The sequence below is a fragment of the Podarcis tiliguerta genome, assembly GCF_965153285.1.
Source record: "Podarcis tiliguerta genome assembly, chromosome: 9".
NCBI lineage: Eukaryota > Metazoa > Chordata > Lepidosauria > Squamata > Lacertidae > Podarcis > Podarcis tiliguerta.
The window spans coordinates 39982430-40003869 of record NC_139542.1 but is presented as its reverse complement, the minus strand read 5'-3'; the positions used below and the strand labels follow the sequence as shown (position 1 = coordinate 40003869).

Here is a 21440-nt window from a genome sequence, read left to right as displayed (position 1 = left end):
AGGGCCCTTGCACTAGCAGATGGTGCAGTTTAAAGGTTGCACAACAAAGGAATCCAACACAACAGTTGCACTAATAAAAGTTTGTTGTGCAATCTGTTGTGCAACCATCTTTAGTAATGTGCTTGTGTTTTCCCATGTGTATCAATGTTCCGGCAGCACAAGTGTACCGCCAAGTGACTTTAACTTAGCACTCCATTGGATGAAGCCCATTGATCTGTGCCCCATCACAGGATGCTTTCTAAAAGTAACGTATGGTATAAAATATAGAAGAATCAGAGAAAAGCACATTATTTTTTAGATAGGTAGCAAGTGTAGAGGCCTAGTGTAGAAAGCTTAATGAAGAAGGAAAGGAAGGGTGGCACCAAAAAACAAACAAAAAATGAAACCCAAGCAAAATTTCAGATTGGAAAATATAATTGATTATAGCATATGATATACCCAGCCAAATACATTTAGAAGACAACCTTCATCAGGGGCAAGAATCTTGATCTATCTAACTCGCTATCAGCTAAAACACTTGGAGACTGTTCTAGCTATTGTTGCATCAAACAAACAAAATAAATCAGGGGTGGGGAGAGGCCCAAACAAATTGTGAACAAGTCAACATGCAGGTTCCTGGAGCAAAGGCTGTAGTGGCTGCATTCCCCTCTCAGTCCTCCTACTACCACACTATCCAGAGGTAAGCCATGGTTTGGCTTAGCATCTGAACATGGGCTTATGGTTTGTTTCTCAAAACATGAGTAGTAAACAAAGAACAAACCTTGGCTACAGCTGATTTCTTGTCTCAAGTGAGAAAAATCATGACTTGGACATGACACTAAGACAAATCACAGCTTAGCCTCAGGTATTTGGATTCAGAAAGAAGCATCAGTAAAGTGTTTTGGAGTCAGGAACTCACTTTCCCCAATTTCTGTAATCAACATTGATGCAGCTATTTTGTCTTCAGAATAAATTTATTTCAGTGCGATGTTTTCTCTTGCAAAGAATTAAACCATTATTGCATCAATGGGAAATTCTAATACTCCACAGAACTGAGCTCAGGTAATACACCTCTTTCATAATTTCATCATTACAGGGCTGTTTCTACATTAATTTTCATTTAATGCAGCATTATCTCAAACAAACAAAAAAATCAGAAATGAAGCAGTGGTGCTTACCTTATAAACAAAGGGGTTCCTTCGTGAATCAGTCAGGATATCAAATCTTGTGTAAAGGTCATTTAAGAGATTGACAATCTTCATGGCTCCCTCTCCAGAGGCATGTTTACTACAGAAGGCATTAAACCCAACAATGCCACTAAAAAGTATGGTCACATTATCATAGCGCTTTGCTGGCACAGGGCGCTTGTGCCTCAGCTCATTGGCCACAGATGGAGGAAGGACAGAATACAGCAAGCTGCATAATGTTGGACAGTAATAGTAAAGGAAAAAAAAGGAAGAGAGAAACATGAGTCATTTTTTGGTGTAATAAGCTTTCATGTGAGAGCTGATTTTATACATTTTAGGTTTCCAACAATCACTTATTAAAAAATATATTAATGGCAGAAGTCATACTCTTTAAGCACCAGACATTGGTGTGCATTAAAAATGTTCCTAGAATACTAAAAGATAAAATGGGCAAAACTATATAGGTATGAGAAAGCACTGCTAAACTCTTAAGGACATGTGTTTAAATCTCTGTAGTTGAAATTGATGGTACATAAAAATACGTAATGTTCCATGGAATGTGCCCTTAATCTTTTGCAAAGAAGTCACATACTCTAGATTTATCTGGAGAATGGTTGGGGACAGGCAATAGCTTTAAGAAAAATGAAAATGACCCAACAGAGGTAGAGTTAACCATGTTATATGTATTCATTTCCCTTGTCACCAATGCCTATGGTCAAACAGACAACAGTGAGATGAATATACACACCCACAAGCACTTCCAGTCTGGATAAATTGATATTTCAGCAGAGATATCCATTATCAGCTAGAGGGTTATATGCTCACATTTTATTATTTACTGTCTTCCCCCACCCAAAAAAATTGCAAGGCACAATATTCACAAAAAGCGAAATGTTTCATTCTAAAGACTACACATAAAAGGTACTTAGATTGTATGGTTCGGAGTAGATGAGATGCCATTCACACAATTAGGAATTATGTGAATGGCTTTTTAAAAGCAAATTGGAAGTGTGTGGGCCCTGATACAGATCAGAATCCTGACATGCAGCGTTAACCTTTTACCCCTAATAATTGCTAATTGTGTGAATCTCGTTTAGCCCTTAAATTATGTGCATGCAAATTAAACAAAGATCTCCCGAGCCAGCTTTTTCCTAAGTTTTTATGGTGTCTAGAAATATTTTATTATTCTGAAAGCTCAACTGATTCAGGTAGTGATAGATAGATTATGTGCCAGTAAACAAACATTAGGATCCAAGACATAAAAGCTAATGAGACGTTGAGGGAAAACAGACAGAGGGAAGAAAACAGAGGGAAGAAAGATAATGAAGGGAGATAACAATAAAAGGGGATGCATTTCCTTCAAAGACTAGTACATGAAGTCTTCCAGAATGCTTTCAGTTTGAGCCCATTGAAATACAGTTTACACAGCTATTCAGTGACTTAATATAGTATTCTGAATGAGTTAATAGGTATTAATTTTCATTTAACTTGTTTGTGTCCTTATTTTCACATACCAGCTCCAATTTGTAATCATATTCAGATTGTCAGAAGGCATAAAACTATTAAAGAGGGTCAGTGACTATGTCAAATGCTCGCTATTGTAAACAGTGATTCCTGGCCCACCTATGACATTTAGAACAGCTTAGGATGTGGACGGCCGCCATTACAATAAGGACCTGCATGCACCTGCTGGAATCTTCTGGTGGTGCTATATCTACAATCAGTGTGATGTGTGAATCAGCCCCACATCACTGATACCAAGACTGAGAAGGCTATCCTGTCCAAGGTAGGAACTCCTTAGACCAAAATGTCAACATTTCCAAAACAAAACACCATAGTTTCATAGTAGTGATTCATAAAATATTAACTATTCCACTAAGTTAAACTGATAATCATTAGGTCAATGGCTGCCTCATAATACAGAAGATGGGAGGAATAATACAGGGATATGCATGATCTAAAACTGTTAACAGGTCAGAACCACATCTTAGACAGAGGTTGACATGGACATCCATTCAAGAAGTTCATCTTGCACTGATAAGAATTATGGCAATAATGCAGTAAAGAGTCATGGACTAACAGGACAATTCAAAATCAGATGTGTTTGTGAAGCCTCAAAATAGAGGTTAAGATGGAAAATAATTCCACTACTTCTACTGTTTATCATGTAAACTTGAGAGATAAACTCTTACGTGTCTGTCTTTTTCTTCTCATCTTCCAGTGCTCTTAATGTGTGCTGAAGCCTGTCTGTTAGTATCTCCAGCTCTTGAGTCAGCTTGTATTCCTCTCTGAACTGCTCTCCCAAAAGGACCAAATCACGGGTAGCATCATGCAGTGGAATGTCACTCAGATATAGCCCTCTTCTAGTTAAGTCATCCAAATTCATCACACTATAATACAAATAAACAATCAAAAGACCAGATGGGGAAATGGTGGGTTAAACCTGGCACTCAGATTTGCCTTGCACAGCCATTAAAAACACTGATCAAGTTAATGTGCAAATATATTTTGACACTCCCCCAAAGTAAGAGAGAACCTCTACCTCATTATTTAATATGCACTGAATATGCCTCCTTTTCTACCCTGTCAACACAGGGAGGAGAGATAAAGCTGAGAATGGAGAAGTGCGATCAAACAATTAAAGTCGCTACAGAAACATCCATGATGTGATAGTGCTGTGAGTTTGCCTGCTACTCAAAGACCTTCTTTCACATATCATAACAGAGGATTATAGGGAATAAGAAGACACAGAGCAGATGCAGATCAGTATATCTGAAACTAGCAAGTTCTGCCATCAATGGGCTTATGCTACTGTGCCAGAAGAATGTTGTCCTGGAAATGTCTAAGCCAAACAGCCAAAACAGAGGTAATTAAGGAGATCCATGTCCAGACCTCCCATCAGAGCAGTGGTGGTGAGAAAGAGGCTTTGACCATTTTCCCAATCTAAATCATTTCATGAAGCTCCTGGGGGGGGGGGAGTAGTGGGGTCAACAGCTTGAGAAACAAGCTTAGATTAGGCAGATGGTGCAGGGTGAAAAGGGTTAAATACCAAGTACAATTGGTCTGCCCGAATGGGCACTCCCAATGGCTTCTTTAAAATAAATTGTTGTCATTGTTGCTAATACACACACAACCATTTGCATCATGGATATTTTGGCACAAAGAATACAGGTAATTCACATTTGATGCTTATTTAACTTAAGTGATCACAGATTTGGGCAGGTTGGAGAGGGGGTTAAATAAACAAATAGAGAGCAGAGGAAGCCCACCCTACATTTATTCATTTTCCCCTGACCCACCTGCACAAAGCTGTGATTGTGGGTTTACTTGGCTTAGGGAAGGCAGTGTAAGACAATGCCCCCTTCCCAAATCTGGGCAAGAACTTACTGGGCATTGGAAAGTAGGTGGGGGAGGGACTCTAGGTCCCTACCAGAGCTCTCCTGCTTCCTTCCCGAAGCCGAGCAAGCAGCTCTCCACCTTGCAGGGGACCTGGTTCTGGGAGTTCCTGGCTTTATGCATATTTAGGGCCCCTGGACGGTTAAGTCCAGTGAAAGGCAACTATGGGGTTGTGGCGCTCATCTCGCTTTCAGGTCGAGGGAGCTGGTGTTTGTCCACAGATAGCTTTCTGGGTCATGTGGCCACCATGACTAAACCACTTCTGGCGCAACGGAACACAGTGACAGAAACCAGAGCGCATGGAAACACCGTTTACCTTCCGGCAACAGCAGTACCTATTTATCAACTTGCACTGGCATGGTTTCAAACTGCTAGGATGGCAGGAGCTGGGAAAGAGCAATGGGAGCTCACTCCATTACGGGGATTTGAGCTGCTGACCTTCCATTTGGCAAGCCCAAGAGGCTCAGTGGTTTAGACCACAGCGCCACCCACGTCCCTGTGCATTTTTAGATATACATGTGGACTCCTAGAACCGAACCCTCATGTAAGATGTGAGTTACTGTACAAGTTTTTGTAACAATGCACTGCAATATACACAAATTGTGTTTGCTTACCTTGGAGAACAAAGAAAGAGAATACTATCTGCTTCTGGTAGGTAGATCATTTGACCCTTAAGGCGTAAGCAGCTAATTTCTGTTCCAGTTAATTCATCTTCGCACTCTAACTTTTCCACATCCAACAGCCCTTCCTTGTAAAGAAAAAAACAAAACCCATAACTCCAGCTACAGGTGTCATAGTTAGATCTGTATGTTTTCATATCTTTCCACAAACTACTTTAATGCCATTCGCAGTCTAATGTTGTTTTTACTTCTGTTTCACCCAAGCAGAAACATGTCAAAATGTGGTAAAGAAATTTGTGGTTCTATTGTTCATCCAAGTAAAACATGATTATCATTGAAAAATGGCAGGTGAACAGTATGGTTACCTTGCTCCTCAGCACAAAGACTGTGTTGATATGTGAGAGGATTCCATGGAAACTAATATCAATATGAGGCCGAACCAACGAAAACACTGACAAAAGATTGCAATACCCTGGCTGGAGCTGAAATATAAATGAGACAGACAAATTTCATTTTGAAGACCTGAAATTATTTATACTCTATATCACATGTAGCATTTAAATTCTGTTTCCCAATGCTCTATCTATGCTAATGTATCAGTGCAATGTTGAGAAGTACCCCCCCCCACGCACGCATACACAAACACATATACACAACACTAGATTTTACCACGTTAGTAAACTGTCTGACTAATGATGGTCAGTTCCAATCAAAGAATGACTTGTTGCACCATCTTGAGATGCATATTCCACATGACTAGTCATATGACTCAAAATATGGAAGGATTTGGGACCTATGTGGACTTTTGATCAATTCCAACAGATGTAAAATAAATTAAAAATAAAAATGTTAAAATAATGGTTAAAAGGCTGTATAAATGAAGGACTGTGATACTTTATGAAGACAAAGATGGAATTAGTTAAAGTCATTAATGTGAAATGCCTTTTGGAGTTCTAGCAGTGCATACAAAATTTGTCCATGCATAATAAATACCACAACCAATATATACTAGTGAATAGCATTTACTAGTTTACCGGGTGTGGTGGTGGGAGCACAGAGGAATAAAAATGTATACAGTTTTCAGGAAAAATAAGAATTATCACCTGTGGAAGGACTCTGTATATTGCATTGCCACACTGGGTGACAACTAGATATCTATCAAATATAATATGGAAAGGGAAAGCTTTGCAAAAAGTATAAGGACTGATGCGAGACTCTTGAGTGCCATTCTCTTCAAATCTGTCCAGGTCTTCATAAAAATCTTCTTCCTTAGACTCCTTCTCTTCGATTAAAAACTGAATATGGTCACATTCTTCATTTCTCTGTTGAATAACCTGAATAACAACAACAACAAAAACCTGAATTGCAACAACAATTATGGGCAATATTACTTTTTAAAACTTTTTTTTAAGGTTATTCTTCTATAGCAACGAATAAGAGCTATTCTTGATTTTCATAATTCCAGATTTTGACCCTGGATTTGAGGGTCCATTGACCACAACTCTGTTTCATTGTTTTTTCGAGCAGGATATCTATATAGAAATATGTTCATTTTTATTTATTTTTTAATGCAAACATAGCAGAGAGAGAGAAAATATCACCAGCTGACATTGATACTAAAAAATGCTACATCAATCCTGACTTAAACATACAAATTAATATAGACAATCAATGTGTACAAATAGGTATCCAAGGAAGATTGACACTTATAAGATTGACGCTTATGTTCAAATGTAGAAAGGGCAGTAAGAGCATCAGACCACTGAGGAGCAAAAGAAATAATAAATACATTCCAGGCCATCTGAAGTCCAAGGCTGGTTCAAAATGAAATGGAACCCTAGGCAGTGCCACAACTTTAAGAAGTCTTGCATGGCATACCTGTCAAATACCCCAATTAAATCGGGCCAAGCCAGTTTTGGACATCGTGCTCTCAGCATGGCATCCTGAAACACATGAGATTGTGACCTCACAAGATATTTGTGATCTTGCGTGGGTCATGTGACTCAAGTGGGAGCAGGCCTGGGAAGATGCATGCGTCAATGTATTGAAGGGTATGGCATGTATTTCCAGCGTCAATGTATTGAAGGGTATGGCATGAGGGCCAGGTGGATTAAAAGTTACCCCAGTCTTCTGAGGTCTTGTCAGACTCTCAGTTCCTTTCTCAGGATGGAGAGGAGCCAAGGGTAGGGATCCAGTTTACAGCATAGAAGGCTACAGAAGCACAGGGCTTTAGAAATTAACGGGCAAGACCAGTTCCAAAATTAACTGAACCAGTTCCACCTGTGGCTCACTCCATTGTTGTTAAATCTCATAATTAGGATTGTGGAAAAGCAGACAATGCTCTTTTAAATGCCAAGATTTTGAAAATCAAACAATTCATCTTAGCAGGCAAGATATAACTGCCTTTTTTAAAAACCTCCTGATTATATTTTCATCCCTCTTTTAATAATCCATTAAAACATAGACTGCCATTTCATTAACAGAATCTTAGTTGACTAACTATATAAATTAGTGGGATTATTAACTGATCAATTTATTAAATCTGCATAGACTTGTATATTAAAACAAAGCTACTGAAACACACTTCTATAGTTTTTAGGCAATCATGCACATGTCACAGCTTCCACCATCTTATTATTCTGGGATATAAAAAGGGGGCGCTTTTTCTAAGATGGTGCCTGCCACCCACAGCTTTTAATAATATCAAAACAGGAAATGAATAAGGGTTTTAAAATATATAAATAATCTGCTGCCTAATTCACCAGTTGGACCTTTTTAGATAGCTGTAGGTTTATTGACTCTATTAATGCAACTAATTAATTTACTAAATACTGCAGCCCTAATTAAAATAAAATAAAAACAATACAAAGGTTTTTATAAAACAATATGGCTGAAGTGCTTAGCCTGCAATGTTAACAAATATTGCTTATTGGTGGTAGGTCTCTTTCAATTCAAGGGCCCTCCCTCCTGGGATAATGCTGAAAATATAACGAATGAAAACATGCAAGCCAAATGATTTGTACATTATAAAAGTCCCTGCAGAATACTAGCAGTATCCCCCCCCCCCGCCACTAAACTTATGAAACTGTCTAGTCTGTTTCAAAAAGTGCCACTATTAAACAGCAGCAAGTCGCCACAGTTTCAGAAAACCAATCTGCTGTTTCGTTCAAGTGCTCTGCAGTCTCCAATGACCTCTACCGAATGAGTATGTGTCAATAATAGCACAGTTGCAACTGTAATTCACAGTGCTGAATTGAAATGAATAAGAGCAATTGAGATAAAGGAGGAGAGGGAAGGACATGAAGGAGTCGGAACACTAAAAAATAAGTAAGTGCTTGAGCCAAAGCACCGCTGAAATCAATAGAAACATTTCCGTTGTATTCTGGAAGAAATGAAAGCAGTTGAGTGTCTGTTAAAAAAGATGATGTGATTGGCAGAATACATGCTGCTGGGGGTGGCGGCTCTTAAAAAAACCCCTGCACCTTAAGCAAATAATGTCTCTTAAAAAGAATACTCTAGAGTTGAATGCAAAAATGTGTTTGAAAACTCCCAGAAAAAAATTGTATTTTCCCTCAGGAGTACGACCAGTTTCACATCTACTTCATTCTCTTGCCCTTTCCATCAAGAATAATTATTGTTAATTTCATTTTAAAGACGTATGTGCCTGTGCTGCTTACATGTCTACTCAGAAGCAAGTTCCACTGAGTCCAATGAGGCTTGCTCCTGAAAATACAGAATTTCTGCCCCAAACCTCCTCATGTAGAACACCTGACACTATTATTTGTATTAAACTTGTTACTTGCTTGTTATTCAAAGATGTTCAAGTAACTTATAACATTTTCTTTTAAAAGAAACATAAAATCAAAACACCTGAGTTACACACACACACACACACACACAAAAAAATCTGAAGTTCATAGAAGCAGAATTAGATAACTCTTTGCCTCTCAAGTTTTATATGACTTCAAATAGGTCCGGGAATTTGCTAAACACCCGACTGTGCAATATTAAATAAATGAAAGAGCATCACCAGCAGCGACACAGCCAGGAGTAAAGTTTGATTTTTGTTTCCCTCTGTGGACCTAGCTACCAAGTTACGTCAACCAATCATGCGTACGTACTCTTTCACCATGGTAACAGCAATAAAAATGAAGACAAATCACTCTTTAAGTTTCAAAGAGATATCTAGCAGATTCTTTCTCCTGTGCTTCGCAATAAAATCTTCTGCAAGACTGATGTTCCCACTTGGCTGTGCGAAAAGTGGCATTTATAAGGGAGAGAGTTTTGAAAATGCCTTCAAACTGCTATACAAAAAGCCTTCAGAACAATTTTTAGATTTTGGGGAAACATAGATAGTTTTATATTGTTTCGTGCTTATGTCCATTGTGTTGCATTAAAGTTAGCTTTTGAAAATGCTATGCAATAGTACAGTATGTCCTATGTTTTCACTTTTTTTGAGAAAAACACATTAAGTAAGATAGGTATGTGATTGTTTACCATCATGGAACTGGAGATTTGTGGGAGAGGCAAGGATACATGGGAAGCAGCATTTTTACATGAATAAATTTGCTTTGAGTGTGTGTGTTGCAGTGGAGGGAATTCGCTTGCAAAGAAGGAGCCCTGTTTAGGTCAGACTTTTTTATGTATAAAAATTATAGCCCACCTTTCCTTAACATACTCCAAGGCAGCTCACTAACAAATGATGGTGGTGTGTGTGTGCTTTTATGGTTTAAAAGAACAGATATGCCAACTGGATTTTGAAAGAGACGTTAAGCTCCTGGCTTATACAACCAGAACAAAGCTCCTGAGCTAAATTTAACTCATTGCTCAATTGTAGTAGTTTAGATCAATGGCAGCTTCAAAAGAGACCCAGCACTAATGAAACACTTCACCAAAATGGGTGTCCTTTGATGAGACAAAAACATCTCATCAGATGTTTTTGTCTTATGGGACGTAAAGACTTATTGATTTATCATTGATTTAACACTACATAAGATAAAGTGGATTCTAGTCCACAAATGCTTGTATTAGAATAAATCCTTTTGATGTTATGGTCCCACAAGACTGTCGTTTCAGCTGCAACAGACTGACAGTGGTATTCCTCTGAAATGTCATGTGAGAGGGCATTCAAGCATACTGTAACAATAAACTACAGTTTATCATTATAGGAATGAACCTTCACAAACTCTCTTCCCCTTTTCCAGAGACACCCTGAAGAAAAGAAGCTTTCGCTTCAATTACATCTGAAAACATTATGTCTGTACTATGGTTTACTGTAGCAAACCAACTACAAACCTTGATTTATGAAGCTGATTTGTTTCAAAAAAAATGTTAGTTGTGATTGACCATAGTTTATGGCTCATATGTCAATAACATTGTTGTTTGCTTGTCTGCTTGCTTCAGGTCAAAGGTGGTCAGTGTCCCTACCATAGGAGCCAACTCCAGGGGGCCATGGGTGCCTGGGCACCCACAATAATATAATTGTGGGAGCCGGGCACCTACAAAGTCATTGAGAAAAGCCGGCAGGTGGCAGTGGTAGTGCCTTCAAGAGAGAAGTTCAGCTCTGTCCTCCAGAGTCAGCCAGCGAGGTACCCTTTTCTGGATGGGGAAACTCAGACATGGGGGCAGAGTCTGCCTGCAAGTCTGAGCACCTCCCTGGGGAAAAGGATGCTTCGCTGGCTGCAAAGAGGAGCCACTGCTGCCGCTGTCAGCCGCTGCAATGTGAATGTGTGATGTCACACACACACAACTGCACATAGTGTGTGTGATGTCACATGTCCATGTTGTGGTGGCAGGCACCCACATTCCCTACGTAAAACATAGCAAGCCCCCAAAATATGCAGAGAAAGTCAAATGAATAAAAAATCAACTATTTTGGCAATCTTCCTTATACCGTAATAGCCTATCCTTTTGCCCTTGCATGTCTCCCATCCTACAGCTGCCTCTGTTCATTTTTCCTGAAGCTAAATGTGACAATCAAGGTGAAATGAGTATCAAGCATTCTGATTTCTAGGTGTCCTGTCAGGCTAAATATTTTTTGTGCAATTTCCCCGAGTTTAGTGCTATTGGGATAATTTTCTTGACATTTAGCAAAAGAAATGAATAAATCCCAACCTTTTAAAAATAGAAATCTATGAAGGATGTAGACAAAACAAACTCTTTGCCAACTGCGTGAAGAAAAATAGGAAACCAACAAAGATAGGAGTATGTTCTAATCTTTGTACCGCTCCAATGTAGACTTTTTTTTTTTTTTGGTTCCTTTAATTTCTTATCCACTCAAAAGGCTGCGTGTGTTTACTTCCAGATCATACGGACTAGTAGTTTTGTATTTCCACAGTTATGTGTCACAATTATATAGACTGAGTTATTAGACATACTTTGACTTTCACATGGCCTCTGTGTTTGTGGCAGGCTGTAATTTGATTTTGTCATAGCTGTCTGGTGCACAGTTCATCTGGTGTGGAAAATTTGAGCCTTGCGATCATACAAGCTCCTCTGCCTTATATTCTCCATTTGATCTCTCTTCTTTGTGACACACTATGATTTTGACTATATATAAAATCCATTTATATGCACTGCCCTGCTGAAAAATCCACAAAAAAATCCGAACATGTGTCTCTTCCCTCCTTATTGGTATCACATTTTATGATACCAGGTGAGGATACACTGCAACAGTTTATTGCAGATCTCACTTTTTAACATTGCTGTTGCTATTCCTTTGACTTGGAGACTAGTTTAGGCTACGCTGAAACCATTCTGATGCACTCTTTCATAAAAAAAAAAGTATACAGTTCTACAATGGTGGGTTGTGGTGAGTTGCCAAGCTGCCATAAAGTGGATACTGGAGAAAATTTAACATTGTGAAAAGAGCGTGGAATGAATAAATATTCTGCATCATGACCTAGGACTACTGCTGCTTCTATAAATCAGCTCTTGAACTTTTGACTATAATAATTAGAGCAATGGAAACAGGCATGTAACACATAACACAGTGCATTTTTGTGTCTAACAATGGGAGAACAGCACATTGAGAATGTGGTGTTAATTCTTTTTTCCCCCTGGGAACAAAATATTTTAAGTTAAACAATATTAAAGCACCTGTGGAATATATATTTGTGGCATGTGGAAAGTTGGTGAAACTTTATGCTACAACTTACCTTCATATCTATTTCTGTGCCATGAATTTGTTGAGCGACTGTTTTGATGATTCCAATTACAATGTCTTGGAGCCCTTCTCTCTCGGAATAGTAATGCAGAATGAGTCCCTTCCCCTTTTCTGCATCAGTACATCTAAAGGATGGGGCCCGCATACCTGGGTATATTGTAGCAAGGTGGTCATGAAGAGCATCAAGGTTCTGCAAGGAGATTATTTAATAACAGAAAACGATTAGAACCTATTTTTCCAGCCCTTTCACTGTAAAAGTGAAGGGTGTGTGAAGGCAACATAACTGCCTGAAGCATATTTGTTCCAAATTCTGCTCCATACAGTAGCACAAGCACTGCTACCTGCTCTGTCTCGTCCTTCTGCATTTTCTAATGCCATTAATGTTCATATGGGCGCTGATGTTTTTAAAACATAATAGATGATGACAATGTTTTATAAGAGCAAGCTGTATTACAGAGCATCTGCAGATCCTCAAAACTTTAGAAATAGCTTGAACTTTATTTTCTGTGAGAAATGAAAAGCCTCAACAGCTGCTTCTTCTCTTGGGAGGTCTCCAAAGGAAATGAGCATCTTGTAAATTAATTCCTTGGGCTAAACTCAGCTTAGAGCTTCCTGGTTTACTTTATTTGCTTATTTGAAATTTACATTTTATTGAGATGGTTTTTATCAATAGCCAGCATACTAACCCATGCATTTGTCTGAATGGATTACTATGATGGCTGTAGGGAAAGATCAACCCATTCCAAAGGCCTGTTTCAAGACTCTTTTGTTACTGAGAAATTCAGCTCTCAAGACTATGCTTGTATTTTGGTTTTGTCTGACTAAGGAGCGTGGCACTCTTCCAAAGGAGTCAGAGAAAGTGACCGTATTTCAAGCTAAACCCTTCACAATAAAGAAAGCTCAAGCTTAGTATTATGGGATAGTCCAGTGGCTCCTCTCAAGAATCCTCCTCACAGTGGTGCCTGTACAGGAGAATTTGTGTATGTGGTTCTAACTGGTTCCTGAAACTTTTGTCAAATCTAATGTTAAGTAAGAAACCTTACTTAGCATTAAATTAATTCTGGGCAGTAATCAAGGAGCACCATTCAGTAAAACCCTTTCCTGGAAATTGGATTGCCTAAATTTACATTTCCTGTGAAAATGTCCCAATGCAGACAACAGCATAGTCTCATTGGCCAGAGTCTCATTGGCCCCCTTGTGACCTCCCTGCCACTTTCTAGCAGGAAGAATAATTTTTGGTAACTAATGATAGCTCATCACATGCCTTTTTGCCATTCAATTTCCCTTTTAGCCAGTTCTGCCCTTAATAAAATTACCCTGTGTATCAAGATTCCCCACTAACCAGGATAACAGCTTGTCCATCAAAAACGGAGGGAAAAAAGTAAGTGAGAGGTAGAAGTCTGGAAGGGGGATAATGTAAGAGACATTAGTAACAAACCAATGAAATATTCTGGATACAGTTCTTTGAGCAAATTGCAACCAGTGAAAGGTGAAAATGTGGGGAGGAGAAGGAAGTCAGTGCCCCATGCTCTTATTGAATGGAGCCAGTAGGGCAAACATGTGGCTATAACATCACCTGGGTGCTAAAACTCATCCCAAGCAGTAGCAGCCAGTGGGGTGAAGTCATGTTCCTTACCTGGCTTCCCAACATGGAGTTCGCTGCCAGTAAGCAAGAGTACAGTGGAACCTCGGGTGGTGGACGTAATCCATGACAGAGGCACGTCCGAAACCCGCAGCGTTCGCATCCTTAAGTGCCGTGTCTGTGCAGGCGCCGGTGCAATTCAGCACTTCTGCGCATGCGCAAAGCACAATTTAGCACTTCTGCGCATGTGCAAGCTGTGAACCCCAGAAGTAATCCATTCCGGTACTTCCGGGTTTCCTGCGGTCCGTAACCCAAAAACATGTAACCTGAAGCATCTGTAACATGAGGTATAACTGTACTTGCATGTTCACACTTAGCCATGGGTTCGTGTTACACGTAAACTGGCCAGTATGCTCCTTAAGTAGATAGGTTTGGGGTATATGCAGCGAAAGATGGAAAAATAAGCTCTGGGGCACATTGTTGGACATATTCTGCAAGCAATTCTTCTGAGTGTTGTAAAATGCCATAGAACATATACTGTGTTGCTAATTTTAAAATATGAGAAGGCAAATAAACTACTCCCTAAAGTATCTTAGGTTAAGCACCACTTGGTGCCTGATTGATTTTTTTGTGTGTGGTTATAACATAATAATGCCCTTGGGATTTCTCAAATTGCACTTAACTAAAAGCTGCCTCTCTTTTACATTCTGCTTTGTATTTCCATTAGTAATGCTTTCAGCCCTACATAATATAAAAAGGAAGAATTGTATATATATAAAAAAATACTAATGACTGCTCTCCACATCAAATGGGGGATGCCTTTTGCATGGTCACGTGCAGCCCCTCCCCCCACGGATCCCATGCGGCTCCTGGCAGTATGGGCTGGCTTCGCCCTCCCCAGGCTGGAAACCTGGAGGTATGCACCCACCTCAGCCAATTGCCCAATCCCACCTGGGGAGGCGGTGCCAGGGAATCGGCCAAGTAGGGGGAGGGACCGCCCTGCCCACACAACAGAGGATGGATCTTACCTGGGAATCATCAGTTGGCTCCAGAATTGTATATTTTAAAAAAATACTAATTATATTTATTTATTTATTTTTGCTTGCCTTTCAAATTAAGTTTCACATATTTGTATTCCTTTTAATTTAAAGAATGTGTTCATGCGTAATTTAGTGTGCAACTGGAGCCTTAACTTGATATGGTACAAATGCAAACTGGTAGGTAGGTTTTCCTGAATGAGTGTGTTAATTCAGTTCTTAAATGTCAATTGTAAAATCAGTTTATTTATGGAATAGGTAGTGCAGCAAAGCACTAATTATTGCCTAAGAGAATAGCCATAAATAGATTTCTCATTTGAAATTCTTTGAACAGATACTGCAAGAGTTAATTCCCATGGAACTTAACAGGCTTGGTTTTACTAAACATGCAGGCCCAGATGCAACAACCCTAAGGGATATAGGAAACAATAAATGACATGGTAACCTTTGGGGAATTGAAATGGCCACAGCTTTACTGATTACAGTTGCAGGAAGGCTTTGGCTTAGGCATTGGGTATGTATCCTGGATCAGCCAAGCATAACTTCCATGACCTGGGCATATGGACAGAATCCTTCCCCTTGGACCCCTTTACTGGCCGGGGCCGATGATGGTGACTAATCAGACACTTGGAAGGTTTTTGCCTCCCCACCTCAAGTTTGCCCAAGGCCACACTGGGCCACAACTGCTGCTGCCATTGAGAAATTACTCTGGAATTTGACCATTAATGGTTTGCCACAGATTTCTTACCTGCAAAAATTCTCTAACATTGGAGCCCAACACACGCAAGATGGTGTCATAACCAGATTCTTGACAAAACACAAAAAACATCTTCCCAAACATCTGAAGGATTTCTCCAGCGTTAAGGTCTAAAGAAAACATGAAGCATTATATACTACCTGAAGGCACTGAAGCCCCTGCAGAACCAAAAAAAAAATCACATTTAATACTTCCTAATCAGCACTGAGGAACATGAATGCATTGGGCTTTTAATATTTTATTGCAAGATTCCACTGTCATAGAATTCTATTTTTGTGTACTTCAATTTTGTTTTGATGCATTTGAAACGCAAGCACCTTCTCTTTCTTTTAACAATGAAAACTGACATTCCCAAGATGCTTGTGTGGCATGAAAAACTACAACGCAATAAATGCATTCATGCAAATCAAGAAACACTGTGAACTAACTACACGTAAACTTCAGTTTTTCCTTAAATGTTAATCAGTGCTGAAGGAAATAAAGATATACTTACTAAGGACTTTGCTTGCCGCAGCAACCAGATCGTATGTTTTTGAATCATCATAAATAATTCTAACTAGAAACTGCCCTTCTTCATCCAATTGTGCCTCCCGCCTAAAACAAAGCACAGCAAAAATATAAAATAAATATATGTATGTGGGAAACATAGCCAAATAATAAATATTGCCGTTGCTTATTAGCTGAGAAGGTTCAGAGTATGCTAGGTATACAGATACCATACAATCCAGAGACAGCAATCTTAAATTATTTGAGGGCAGTCTGGAATAAACAAACTACAGAGTTGGTTTTCATTTTATATCAGCAGCTAACATATTAATAGGGACGCGGGTGGCACTGTGGGTTAAACCACAGAGCCTAGGACTTGCCGATCAGAAGGTTGGCGGTTTGAATCCCCGTGACGGGGTGAGTTCCCATTGCTCGATCCCTAGCAGTTCGAAAGCACGCCAAAGTGCAAGTAGATAAATAGGTACCAATCCAATGGGAAGGTAAACAGTGTTTCCGTGCGCTGCTCTGGTTCGCCAGAAGCGGCTTAGTCATGCTGGCCACATGACCCAGAAGCTGTATGCCGGCTCTCTCGGCCAATAAAGCGAGATGAGCGCCGCAATCCCAGAGTCGGTCATGACTGAACCTAATGGTCAGGGGTCCCTTTACCTTTACCTTTAACATACTAATTGCTCAAAACTGGAAGATGCTCCCTTAATAATACCTTGAGAAATTATTTTAATTTTACCAATTTTTAAAAGTTTGGATAGTGAAAGAGATAGTGTACTGATACTATAACATTGTAGATAACTTTTTTCAATATAGAAATGAGAAATGGATAATAGTTGGATTGATTTTTTAATTTTGTAAGTATAATGAAGTCTGCAATGTACTGTTGTTCTGTCTGCTGATGAACAGATAAAAGGAAAGAAAAAAGTAGGCCAAGTCCTGGTTCTTTGGTACTATTAACATCATTATCCATCCCTATCCTGTGGACAAAAAGCAGGGTTTTTTTGCAGATGGAAGGCAAGTTTCTTAATTCTCTCACATGGAAGATGTCTGTTCAGAAAGATCCAGGTTTCAACCAACTGAAGAAGAAATGGAGCAAGAGAAACAAGTCTCGAAATGGCTGTATCCCATTTTAGCATGTGTGTGTGTGTGTGTGAATAGTTATATGAGCCACCCCGCTTTTCAGCATTCAGCCTCACCATTAAGGAAAATTACCAAAGTAACAGAATCTAAAACTTTCCCCAAACTACAGTATGAGGAGTTGTTTCCTTAATCACTTGGCAGTATTACAAATGTCAAGATGTGCTTAGGAGCTTCACTCATCCATAACCCAGACATTCCACATTTATCAGCTGTGCAGGGCAAGGAACTTGCATTTTTCCTAGCAACAAAATGCTGGGGAAATGCTATTTTCCTAGAGGAGTGTTATGATGGAAAAATACATGTTTACCTCATTGCATATCCCATTTAAGAAATATTTTCAGCCATATTATGTTCATTTTGGTCAGAAATGACCTTTTTTATACATATAAAAAAGAAAAATATACTTTTAAGAAAGCAAATATTAAAAACAATAGCCACCTTAAATGAAGTTAATTATTAACTTGCAGGCTCCTGCACCTGCTTCCATTGTTTTTTTTCAACCAATAAATCAGAACACACAAGTAGCATGGCATGAAAAGCCACAGCTTTATTTATGCAAACATTTGGGGCTGAAAGTGAGGCAAGGCAGCAATGAACCCAGAAAAACATGCCACTCCCAAAGAAAAGGAATCAGTTGTAATCATAGTAACTAACTTTTTTGTTTAAGACTGGAACATGTAGATGCATGCCCTCTCCTCCAAACATGTTGCCCTTGGGCTGGGAAACCTAATAAGCTCCATCAGTGATTTCATACAACTCACTTCTATGTAGTACTTGAGCATCAAAGAACTCTCATCTGACAAGCAAAAAGTTGTTATCGCTGGAAAGTGCTCATCAAAAAGGAAAGATTGCTTGAGAAAATTGTCAATGGAAAAAATTATTTCAGTTTCTTGGATAAAATGCTGGCCCAGAAACCATCTCAGTGAAGCCTGAGGAATTGCATGCAGAACTGCACAAATGAGCGATGCCCCAAGCAGAATAGAAATACATGTAGAAAATATAATACAATTCTATAGAATAGCTAGAATGCACAAATCAGTGCTGACATATGATCTCACAAAGAATGCAAGACATAAATAATTCACTGCCCTCCAAGTGTTGCCAGGAATGTGGAATGAGAGGAGCTTCCTTTCCTTTGTGATGGGAATGTCCAGAGAGATCGTGGTTTGCAGTTTATAGGAGTTTCTCAGATATGATTTAAACAAGTGCTCACCTCTGAATATTTGCTAGCATATCATGGGCCATTGAAAAAATATCTCTACATGAATCGGGTGTTATTAAGAGGTTGCGGGCATGCAAGTAGCATGTAACTGGGAAGTATAAGCAGGTTATGCTGCTACAGGCTGGCTTGCCAGGACATGGCAACTGACACTGTCAGAATGATTAACTCATCAGAATAGGCTGGACAGAACTTCTTAGAAATATAGAGTGGTACTCAGATATGTTTTACTGTGTGCATATTTCCACACTAAAGAATTATCTTTGTAAGAGTTGTGAACATTAGCTGTTTGTTGTTATGCCCAAAAAATATAATAAAATGCATTGGGGAAAACAAAAGAGAAGGAATGAACAGTTATCACAAGCAGGGTGGTTATGTCTATCCTCTCTCAGTGACTCCTGAACCTTAGCAGAATGTAGACAATCTAATCCTACGTCATCACAAAGAATATGGGACTAACATATCATTTGGCCAACCCTTCATATCATTGTGTCTGCTTTGGAACAAGCGTCACAATGCAACAAATCAAGGGCACTGTTTCTGAAGTAGATACACACTTTCTAAATATTTTTAAATTGTGGGAACATGTACAGGGACAAGAAGAATTAATTGTTTGCAGTAAGGGTTTGCATAGATAAAAAACAATGGGGGTGTACCAAGATCCTGCAGAATACTTAGGGCAGGCATTGTGGATTGCTGAAAGCAAACTTGTAAAGGATGACTGAACATCTCTGCTTTCCACACAAACATGCACACATATGTTTTCCATTCAACCATCCTATCTAGTCCATGGATTAGAGTGATCAAGGGGAAAACATTTGTGTGTGCGTGCAGACAGGAACAGGAGGAGGCTAGCATTTTTTGGCAAAGGGTTGCATCTCCTTCTGGAGGCCATGTGCCAAGGTGAGTGTGGCTCCCCCATGTTCTAACACACACACATCAGGACATCAATAACAGGACACACACACACACACAAACACACACACACACACACACATGTTCAACTTCCTTCCCACCCCACCACCATTTTCTCATTATACCATCTGGGATACAAAATAAGTCCAATGCAAGACCAGGTGGCTGTGAGACCTCTGTTGTGAGCAACATAAATGAAAAAAAACTTGGTCTTAAACAAATTAAAATGCATTTACATTAGTTAAGTATGGCTATAATAGTACTAACTTTCTGTTTATGAGTAAAATGGCCCACAACAGAAATCCAATGGCTAAACCCAGCAAAGCCTTTAATTTTTATTTCATGTACTGTCTGCTTTGGACCTTCCATGGGAAAAAGCATTCTTGTTTGTTTTGAAATACACTGCAGTGTTTCTGAAAAGCTACTCTTGGGAACATGGTGCAATTCCCACTGATTATAATAGGAATTGCAGACTAAAATGCCAATCTGGCCAGTTGGCTCATGTTGATATTAATACACTTGAGCAGTTATGGATATATATTCATAAGAAATTGAGAGGGATAAGTCAAGATATCGTGCACAACAGAGTGTTTGATTCAGGCCTCAAGAGAGTTTTCAAAACCTTGCTTGGCCACAACCACATTGCAACTCTCATATTTGGTTCACTCAGGATTAAAATCAGACTCGCTGGGGGCAGAACACCAGAGAGTCTACACTTCCAAGGGCAGAAGAGGAGAAGGTGATTCTTGTCGATCTCACCTTCTCCCTGAAGCCCCAGTAACTTTTGAAAATCTCCTCTGTATGATTGGGATACCCCTAGAACAGTCTGACAGGTGATGGAAGGAGCAGTAGGGAACAATCTATGAAAAGCATCTCCTCCCTGGGTCCTACTTCCATAGGGAAGCTCTGCTGGATCTTGATGCCATCTGCAATGAAAGGAGCCCTTGAACCTGCAGAAGGGGAAGTCTGGATCCAAACCTAAATACTGTATTACAAAGAGAGTATTAGGAATATTACCACATGGAAAGATACATGAAAAAAGCTTGCCATAGAAAGTAAGGCTGAAATCTCAAAATAGAAACTTTTGTGGGGATCATAGTCTTCTGAGATTTCATCCCTACTTTTCAATGCAAAATATCTTCAAAAGTTAGTGATAACTGTGGTGAAATATTGGAATCCTTATACACTGAGGTAATAAGATCAGTAACTGTGATTGTCTTAAGATACTGGTTCAAAACTAGCCTTGGGCAGTAATCTTTGGAAAACTCCCATCTGCAGCTGAGGTTGGTTTCTCATAAAGTTCATCCAGTATAGTAGCAAGCTTTTAATGTCTACGTGTGGGAGGTTTTCTTTTAAAATGGCTGCCAAGTCAAACAAATAGAAAAACAATGTGATTTATGATTGGTGTCATCTTTCTTTTCAAAACAGGGTGTGCTTCAGTGCTTAACTAGATTAAAGCACAAAAAACCCAGTAAATGTATATGGAAGGGGGAGGGAGCTTAACAACAGCTCTAGAAAGGCGAACAAAGGAGTTTAACTCCAGATCTCTGTACATAATCAACTTGTCTTTTGAAAACACATCTATTTTTGAGAATATACTATGTTATTATGATAACCGTGCTGTAACTAAATACAATGTATTGGCTCTCCACAATGTACAAAATACCTGCCAAGTATTAGACTATATATATAGTGGAGGTATTAATTTACAACCATGAATAAATAGTTCACAACTGTTTTCAAACCCTGTAATGCTTTTTTATGTCACAAGAACATGAGAATGAAAAAAGTAACAGGAACGGATTGTATTCATAATTGCCTTCTAGTTTGCAGAATGTATCTGCTAAAACGCTAACATGAATTAGCCATTAAAAGGACACTGGATTAGCAAGGCCAAGAGTAATTAGGCATCTTGCAGACCACATCTAACTCATCAAGGCATTTTCTC

At 39.2% G+C, this 21440-nt stretch overlaps 1 protein-coding gene across 1 annotated transcript in view; it reads right to left on the bottom strand.

Moving 5' to 3' along the window:
• Positions 1-21440, bottom strand: part of GUCY1B1 (guanylate cyclase 1 soluble subunit beta 1) — a 48407-nt gene that overhangs the window by 11159 nt on the left and 15808 nt on the right. Inside the window, exons 3-10 of the mRNA XM_083457339.1 lie at positions 16217-16317; positions 15715-15833; positions 12340-12537; positions 6286-6516; positions 5548-5664; positions 5177-5310; positions 3359-3556; positions 1158-1395 (exon numbers count right to left, since the gene is read on the bottom strand). Of these exons, the coding sequence (XP_083313465.1) occupies positions 1158-1395; positions 3359-3556; positions 5177-5310; positions 5548-5664; positions 6286-6516; positions 12340-12537; positions 15715-15833; positions 16217-16317 (1336 nt within the window). The remainder of the gene's footprint in view (positions 1-1157; positions 1396-3358; positions 3557-5176; positions 5311-5547; positions 5665-6285; positions 6517-12339; positions 12538-15714; positions 15834-16216; positions 16318-21440) is intronic.